This window comes from Carassius auratus, chromosome 14, assembly GCF_003368295.1.
Source record: "Carassius auratus strain Wakin chromosome 14, ASM336829v1, whole genome shotgun sequence".
In the NCBI taxonomy this organism is placed as follows: domain Eukaryota; kingdom Metazoa; phylum Chordata; class Actinopteri; order Cypriniformes; family Cyprinidae; genus Carassius; species Carassius auratus.
In genome coordinates, this window is record NC_039256.1 from 28,018,398 (window position 1) to 28,027,824 (window position 9,427).

Consider the following 9,427-nt stretch of genomic DNA (forward strand, 5'->3'; position numbering starts at 1 on the left):
TATTGTTTCACGCTTATAAATCACTAGGCTCAATAATATTTACGTCCTCTGATTGGACCGTAGCAACAAACGCCTCTTGTCATGCTAGGCTGCTCTGGGTTCTCTTGGATGTTGTAGTTTTTGTGGCCTTCTGACGGTTGGAGTGCATTCGAATTCGTTTCCAACAAAACTACATTTCCCAGCAACACGCGCGGTGGGACGTTCCTTGACGAACAAAGTTGTGTTCATTAAAACTGCAACGTTCGTAATCTGAAACGGAGCCAGTGGAAGGTCTGCAGTGATAAACGAAGCATAAGGTACTGGAAATGATTGGTTGCTGTCAAAGACGATAAAATGTAAACTAGCTCAAGACACACTTAAAATGGCTTACTTTAGTTTCGTCCATTTCTCAAATATGTTGTCGGTTTGATTAAAACTCCTCAATGCTGGGGCGAGGCGATAGTAACCAGCGAGTTTTATGTCAGCAAGTTTGGTTTCATATTGTTATCATATACATGCATCTTGTAAGATGTTGCCAAACAAACAACTTCTGATTCTTTTATGGACAATATTTCATAAAGGATCTGGAACTGAGCCAGTCAACGACTGGAGGCGCATGCACTAATGTTTCAGATTTACTCATGAATATTTACTATGATTAAATTTGATTAAATATGATTATATTTACTAGACCCGGGGCCTGTTTCATAAAACAAGTTTACCAAATAAGCCAGGCTTATTTCTGTTAGTCTTAATTTTCTGTCCGTTGATTTGGTTCAAAATACGTCAGACTACATGAGGCTTATCTGGTAAACTCGGTTTATGAAACAGGCCCCCAAACAAAATCTGAAGCCATTCTGAATGCGTTTAATGGTTGACATTAGCAAGTTCATATGTGCATTTATTATATTTGACATAAGTTTCTTAGTGGCAGTTGCCACGTTTCTTATTACTACATGCAAAAGCATGCAGTACTGCAAGAATCTGTAATTATTACATATACTGTTCAGAAACAGTGAGGGATTCCTGACATTTCTCAGCAGGTTTGTCTGTAACTACCAGACCTCACCTTCTTTTTTTTTCTTTTTTTTTATATTCATCATGTCTATTTTATTCCTCAGGGTGTGTTGTTTCATTTATACAAATATATGTGTGCAAACTCTTCCACTATATGTAGAAGTCAATGGGTTTGACTTTTCCACAGCGGTGTTGATTGCACTCATTTGCCCACGAGTGAAAGCGGTCTGAATGACTGAAACAATGAATCACATTCAAGCTGAAGTCTGTCAGCGGAGAATAGCATGCTTGAACCTTTTAGCTGGCTTGCCACATCGCAATTTCCCAATAAACTCTGTCCTGCCAGCCAACAGCGCCAGTACTGTCTCAATCATGTTTCCCAGATATGTGATTTAACACACTGTCTTTGATTTCCAACAGCTAGCTGTAAAGGTCAAAACTAATTGTGGCATGCACTTGAATATGAATGTGACCTTAAACATTTTTATTGTCGCCCATAGTAAGCGTGTGATATAGGACAGAGGATGAGGGGCAATCCTGGGCCAGTTCAGATCGTGACCGTCAACAAGGAGGAACACTCCTTTGACCTGGACACAGAAGCGCTTGGTAAAATTCTCTTGAAGCCTGAGGTTCGAGATAAGGATGTGGTGGTCGTGTCTGTCGCCGGTGCCTTCCGAAAGGGGAAAAGTTTCCTTTTGGATTTCATGCTCCGATACATGTATAGGAAGGTCAGAAGAAAAACATTCAATATTCAGATCATGTAACGCAGCACATCATTTAATAATAATTTACCCAATTTTAAGATTACACTTCCTAATATAACCGTCTTACTGATGGTGTACTGCTTTTGAGCAGGAAGCCAGGCATATTTATTCCCACTGTAAATTCACTTCTTATTATTTTGTCCTCTCCAGCCTGGTGAGGACTGGCTTGGGCAGGAGAATGAGCCTCTTACCGGTTTCTCCTGGAGAGGAGGATCAGAACCAGAGACCACTGGCATCCAGCTATGGAGTGAAGTTTTCATTGTGCGGAAGAAGGATGGAAGTGAGGTAACAAGCACATAACAGCAGACAGCTAACCGTGTTCATGTGGTCTTATTCAGAACTGGTTAAAGGTTTTACTTCCATTTTTTTTTAAATAACAAAAACTAATGATTTTCATGATGGTTTTTGAACATCTGCTTTCTTCCACTAGTGCAGTCAGTCAGAGTTGTGAACTTGCAGTTAGTATTGAGAGAGAAATAATGCATTGGAATGATGGGTAACATTATTATGCACAGGTTAGATTGTGAAATCTGCATGTGAAAGTTTTCACAAACATCTTTGTGTGAAAGGGGAGCATTTCGAAAGTGTTGTTGGACGAACTTTTCTGTTTGTAGTATATAGTTGTCATGTGAAAGTACCATAAAATGTATTCTTACTTGACGAAAAATTGTAAGATCAACTAATTGCACACAGCATGCAAAAAACAAATATTCTGGGTGGCCTTATAATTGTGTTATGATGAAAATTATATTTCATCTTAACATGATTAGAATTTGAATATATGCGTAGTTAAAATTGAATTTATATTTACTCTTATTTAGAAAACTTTATCTTCACTAACATTAAAACAAGGATAAGAACAAATATGTGTGTAAGCGTGTATTGTGAATTAGGCATAATTTTTTTTGTTTAACCAAACAAAGATCAAAACTTTTTTTCCTGTACTTAATACAATAATCCACTCAATTGTTAGTGAATGAGACCCATTGTTTCTCTTTATATCTATATATTTAATATCTGCTTCTAATTCACACTAGGTGAAGGTGTCACAAAACAAATAATTTGCTGTGTGGGCAGTTTAGTCTGAATGAATGATTATGACCAGGTTATTTTGAATTAATCGGTCAAAATCAGCTGGAGCAATTACTGAATTAAGATCTGTTGTAGTGTTATGTTATATTTAGGTGAAATTCCTCACAGTTCGTGTCACTAGTGGAGCATGTTTGAGATATGGTAGGAATAAAGAACTGAAGGAAGAACTAAATTGTTAGTATTAGCCAGTTTCAGTTCCCCAGAAATGTATTACGGCAGTTGCATTATCAGCTTTACTATCTGATATCTTATCTGGTGGTTCATGTCCAGTAAGCAGTCTGCACTTGCAAACATCCAGATTCATAGTAAGTTAATGGTTATGTCACTTCCTGTCAAGATTTTAGCATCTGTCATCTGGCTTAATGCACAATGTTTTAATAGAAAACATCAAATTACTTTTTCACAATCTTGAATCTCTTCCGGTCACTTTCTCTTGAGATTGAAGAACCATTGTATTAAAAAGAGCATTTTGTTTTTCTCTGTAGGTTGCTGTGGTCTTAATGGACACACAAGGAGCATTTGATTCCCAGTCCACAGTGAAAGACTGCGCTACTATCTTTGCCCTCAGCACCATGACCAGCTCTGTCCAGGTTTCCACAAAGCATCTCTACAGTTTAGCCACAAATGATTTAAAAGAAGACTGGAACTGTTTCACAAGTTCTTTTTTTTTTCATGTAGATTTATAACCTGTCACAGAATATTCAGGAAGATGATCTACAGCAACTTCAGGTTAGTCAAATCACAACTAGCCAAGAATACAGCAGTCTCAATCTGAACTGATTTATCTTGAGACTGTCCTGCGATTTTGATCTGGAGAATTGATCATTGTAATTTATTTCATGTTCTTACTGTGTATTATGTGGAACAAGCCCTACGCATGCTAAAACCCCATGAGAGAGGTTGTCTTTTTAATGCATTGCCATTAAATTATTGATGCATCTGTTTTTAACCATTCCGTACAGTATACCACAGTTATACGTTCTTTTTTTTCTTGTTTTAAACTGTGGTTTTATTCTTTTAAAGCCATCTGTCATTTTTGGTTTTTGTAGCTGTTTACAGAGTATGGCCGACTGGCAATGGATGAAATCTTTCTAAAGCCTTTTCAGGTATGAACACACCTTGTTTATACTGACATTGTAATCACCTCTGTTTAAATGTCTATACCTTTAGTGAAGCGTGTCATCTGTGCTCAAATTTGTATTACAAATTTGTGGTTTTTACTAAGCATTCATTTAACTTCATAAGCACAATAACCTCAGGACTTTAAAAGAAATGTGATGAAACCAAGTTATAGTGATGGAATCAGATGGTAGTATCATGGTATATTTGAAATCTTATATTGGATGATCATTTTTATATCCCAATGTATGTATATCTGTAACCAGAATAATAATACTGTGGTAGTACCAGGGATAACATTGTCTGAGAGCTCAATATTATATAAAAAAAAAACACCTATGCGTTTCTATGTCTTTCATGCCGGCTCAAATCTTTCTCGTCTGCAGTCACTTATGTTCCTCATCAGAGACTGGAGTTTCCCGTATGAGTACAAATACGGGTTTAAGGGAGGAAGTGATTTCTTGGACAAACGTCTGCAAGTATGTGACTGAGAATGATACTCATGTTTGGTATGTTCAGTTGTGTGTGCCTGTGTCTGTAGTGATATCTCTGTTATGTGTTTTTCCTGGGGATGTTCAGGTGAAGCCGACACAGCATAAGGAGCTTCAGACAGTGAGAGAGCACATTCACTCCTGTTTCACCTCCATATCCTGTTTTCTCTTACCACACCCTGGCCTGAAGGTGGCAACAAGCCCTGCTTTCACGGGACAACTGTGTGGTATTAGACTTCATTCATGTTTTACTACACCTATAACCTAGGGATGGGCACAACTACCAGAGCATTTAATAGTGCCAGCAATGATTCATTTTAAAAACTGTATTTAAAAAAAAAAAATCTAAAATTTTAAGACCAATTTTCTGATTTCATAGCACTTTGTTCAAAGTGCCCATCCCTAATTCTGCTGGTACTAAAATGACATACACTGCTGAATGTTTGGGGTTGGTAAGATGTTTCTAATGTATTGGACGGAATCTTGGTTTGCACATAAATGAATGCATTAACTAATATTATCTAACAATGAGCAATGCGTTTATTACAATATGATTATTAATCTTTTTTAACATTAATAAAAGTACAATTTTTCATTCTTAGTTCATTTTAGCTTGGGTCCTTTAACTAATATTAACAGATAAAACTTTGGATTTTAATAATGTATTGGTTAATGTTGCAAATAATATGAACTGAGATTAATAAATGCTTCAAGTATTTTTCAATGCTAATTTATGTAACTAATGTAGTTAAATAATGTTAATAAATGGAACCCTATTGTAAAGTGTTACTAAAAAGTTGCTCAAAATAAAACAGTAAAAACAGTAGTAATATCACAGTTTAAAATTAATGTTTTCTATTTCATGTATTTTGAAATGTAATTTAATCATGTGATTTCCACCTGAAATCATTATTATACACACATTTGGATCTCAAGAAACATTTTTATCACAGTTGAAAACGGCTGCTTAATATTTTTTATGGAAAATCATTGTTCCTTTTTTTTAAGATTATTTGAATATAAAGTTCAAAAGATTAGAATTTATTGAAATATAATGTCTTTGTAATGTTTTAATAACTTGCACTGTCACTGTTGATCAATTTAATGCATCCTTGCTAAATAAAAAATATTTAGAAAAAAAAAAAGAATCTTGCTGACCCCAAATAATAGAGCAAATCATATTTGTCAACACTCCACTTACTGTTATCTGCATCCCTCAATCTGAGCTTAATTTTCTTTTTTACATCTCTCATTTTATACTAACATTCTTGTTATTTGTGTCCTAACTCTCTCTCTCTCTCTCTAACTATCGCTCTCAGATGTGGCTCCAGAGTACAAGGAGCAGTTGTGTGAACTCATTCCCAACCTGCTGAAGACAGACGAGCTGGCTGTGAAGGAGATCAATGGGAATAAGGTGACCTGCAGGGGCCTGCTGGAGTACTTCAAGGTGAAGCTCACACCTGGCTTATGATCATCTTGATCTTTGTTTGGTTAAACAGCATTTAATTTTTTTTTTTTTCACTGTCAGGCATACATCAAGATATATCAGGGAGAGGACCTTCCACACCCTAAATCCATGCTCGAGGTAACAATGCCGTTTTACTGATATTTGGTATTCATATATGACTGGTCACAATATGTCATGTTGTTGAATGAATGTTTTGACTCATTCAGGCTACAGCAGAGGCCAATAACCTTGCGGCTGTGGCGTCAGCAAAAGACCAGTACTACAAGAATATGGAGAAGGTTAGGCTGTTACACACTCATTATACTGTATGAACAGTAAATACAGTTCCTTTTAAAAGGTTAATGCATATTATTGCTGAATGAAACCAGTACTAATACTACGGTTGTGCTGATAGACAATAGTAGCGTGCATCGACTATAGTCTATCACCTTGATGATATCAAGACGATGATTATTATTATTATTATTATTATTATTATCATCAGTCTAGTAAAACTGTCTAATTAATAGTTGGGCTTTATTCAATAGTATTTCTTTTTCCACATTTTAATGTTATAACCAGGGTTGCAAAGGGGTGGCAAATCCCTGGAATATTCCCAAAAATCCTGGACATTTTCCAAACTTAATGGAATATTTCTGAAATTTACTGGAAATTTCCCACCTTTTTGCAAGCCTAGTTATAACCAATCACACACGATTCTGTGGAGCTTATGAATGCAATGGCCAATCAGAAGTGTTCAGATGAGTCATCGCACAGATGAGTTTTGTTGTTCCATGCACACACTTGCTAACTGAATTCTCTCATCATAAACAAAGTTCAGATGTATGTGCAATATAATTTTTAGATATGTGTTCATCATACAGTGTAGATAGCTTCACTTCTTTTAAAGTGCAAAAACTTGCGATAGTGATGTTGTTTGATCATGTAAATGTTCTCCGTTTTTCTTTTCTGTAGCTGCTATTTGAATAACTGAGGAAATGTATGGATTATAATTAGTAACTTGCAATGTTTCTTGTAAATGATGTTATACTATTTCAGTCTTAATAAAAAAAATATTTTATATATTTAGATAATAATTACACTAACATTAGGCTGCTTTAGCCTTAACTTGAAGTTGATTGACTAAATTAAAGATTTTTTTTTAATATTAGTATGGTGTATCGGCAATCTCACAGGCTGATGATAGAATGATATGACTATGGGGCATATCGGCCAACTAATGCACATTTTTTCATTTGCATTGATTAACAAACCCAGTATCCATTTAATGTCCTTTTATTTATTTTTCACACATCCCCGCTCACTGTTAGGTGTGTGGTGGAGATCTGCCTTACGTGGCTCCTGACTCACTGGAGGAGAAGCACCGTTTCTTCCTGAAAGAGGCCCTTCATCTCTTCTCCAGCACAAAGAAGATGGGTGGGCGGGATTTCTGTCACCGTTACCAGGAACAGCTGGAAAGAGAGCTGAAAGAGCAGTGGGAGTCCTTCAGCAAGCACAACGAGGTAACAAGTGAAAAGAAACAGCGTTGAAAAAATTAATGTGTGAAAAGTATTTCAAAACTTTTTCTTCATTTTATGAACACTTGTTGTCTTTGCAGTCCAAGAATGTTTTTAGTGCTTTCCGGACACCTGCAGTGCTGTTTGTCCTGGTCTGCCTCCTATATGTTCTGTCAGGAATTTTATTCTTCATTGGCCTGGAAACTATTTCCTTTGCATGTGACTGTGTAGTTGGCCTGGCCATGATCGCTATGCTGACCTGGGCCTGTATCCGGTATTCTGGCCAGTACAGAGAAGTAGGCACAGTCATAGACCAGGCTGCTGGAGTAATACTAGAGCAGGTACATAATATTCCTTTAATAATTATACATATTAATATATATATACATTTTTAAATAAAGATTAAAACATTTACTTATGTTGTCTAAATTAATTTTTTTTTTTCAGGCCACAGATGTGTTAAACAAGACAAGAAGCCAGGGTCAGGTGGCTGCACAACAGAAAAAGACGAGATAGCTTCTCATTCATACGAGATGTAAACTGCACATGCGCCACCAGTAATGTTAAAAAATAATGCATATCTCGAAACATAGCACTTCAATTTCTACTTCTAATGCAGACTGACTCATTTTGTCAGATTATCTTAAAGAAGATTTTTAAACAAGACCAAATATCACAAACCAGCAGCTGTTTTTTTCAGGGACCGGTATAAGATTTAGCGCAAGGGCTAAACTCTCCACAGAACTGCATTGATATGTTTACAGTTGTTCAGCCAAAGACATCCTCTATAGCAGGTCAGGGTTGTATAATGTTTAGATTGCACTTGTATTGCACTCAGTAGACATGTAACCTGTTTGTTCTCTTTAGCCAGGAATATCTTTGCACATGAACTGCCATTACTTCATTAAGGCATGAGCTTGATAAGATGTTTAGTATTAAAAGCGTAACTATATTATGTGATCTTTGTACCAAATTGTGGCCTTCTATGCATTCCATCTTGTACACATCTATGATTTAAATGGGAGCTTCTGTCAGTAAGCTGTTTCACTTGTGTTGGGTTTCATAATCAGGGTAACAAACATATATTATTCCATCCCAATGTACATGAGTGCTGGATTGGTTCTGTTCACTTCCTCTTAACTGCTGGCATGTTGTTGGGTGTTCAAAACCATCCTGATACTGTCATCAACCTGGACTTAAAGTATTGATAGAAAAGCTAACATTAAATGTTCATCAGTGTCTCTGGGAAAGCTCGCTCATTGTGAACTGTTCTGTAATCAGGTTCATATTTGCTAATCTTTAGTGAACCCCTGATTTGATTCTGTTATTGGCATGATTTGAGCACTGTTGAGTCTTATGACTTTCCATTTTTAATTTTTGTCCCATAACATTCCTTGTATGATGTGCTGGTGAAATAGCATGCCTGGAGAATCCAGAGTACCTGAAATCATTTTTCCAGGTTTTTAAAGACAAAGAAAATATGCATTTGTCCCCCAAGGAATGTCTGTAAAGTGTATTTGTGGCACTCTTCTTTGTTGCATTCCACCAGATCCTTAGTTGGAGGCTTTGACTGTGTTACCTTCACTTTTTCAACCCAGTGGACCTGCCTAAACTGACCTACCTGGGATCGTTCTCTGTCTCTGTATATCATTTTCATTGTTACATGCACTTTATATATATCCCAAAAATAAAGCTATAGGCATGCCATACACTGATGGGTCGTCTTTGTATACAGTTAAAGGCAGAAATGTGAAGAAGGTTCAACGTTTGTACACTAGGTGTCAGCATTGATTTAAACAGAGAGAACATTTCGGCGAGCATCCTGGCCACGTTTGAACATCCGTTCATTTGCATCAGTCTACAAATGAACAAAAGCGAGTAAATGGAACCTTTGATTCACACATTATTCTTTCACTGCGAACTGTAGATAATAAAGCATGTTCTGTGCTCTTTGGTAAGCGGGACTCATTCTTCCTTCTTTGCAGTTTCATTCTTTGCTGC

At 36.5% G+C, this 9,427-nt stretch overlaps 1 protein-coding gene across 1 annotated transcript; it reads left to right on the forward strand.

The window, feature by feature from the left end:
* The first annotated feature begins 177 nt into the window (after positions 1 to 177).
* LOC113114219 (atlastin-3-like) lies at positions 178 to 9,135 on the forward strand. Its single transcript, XM_026281058.1, has 14 exons — positions 178 to 296; positions 1,497 to 1,724; positions 1,911 to 2,045; positions 3,338 to 3,442; positions 3,531 to 3,581; positions 3,902 to 3,958; positions 4,358 to 4,450; positions 4,551 to 4,689; positions 5,782 to 5,909; positions 5,991 to 6,047; positions 6,137 to 6,208; positions 7,241 to 7,432; positions 7,528 to 7,767; positions 7,874 to 9,135. The coding sequence occupies exons 2-14, from the start codon at positions 1,521 to 1,523 to the stop codon at positions 7,940 to 7,942; spliced, it is 1,542 nt and encodes a 513-aa protein (XP_026136843.1). The 5' UTR covers positions 178 to 296; positions 1,497 to 1,520; the 3' UTR covers positions 7,943 to 9,135.
* The last annotated feature ends 292 nt before the right edge of the window (positions 9,136 to 9,427 follow it).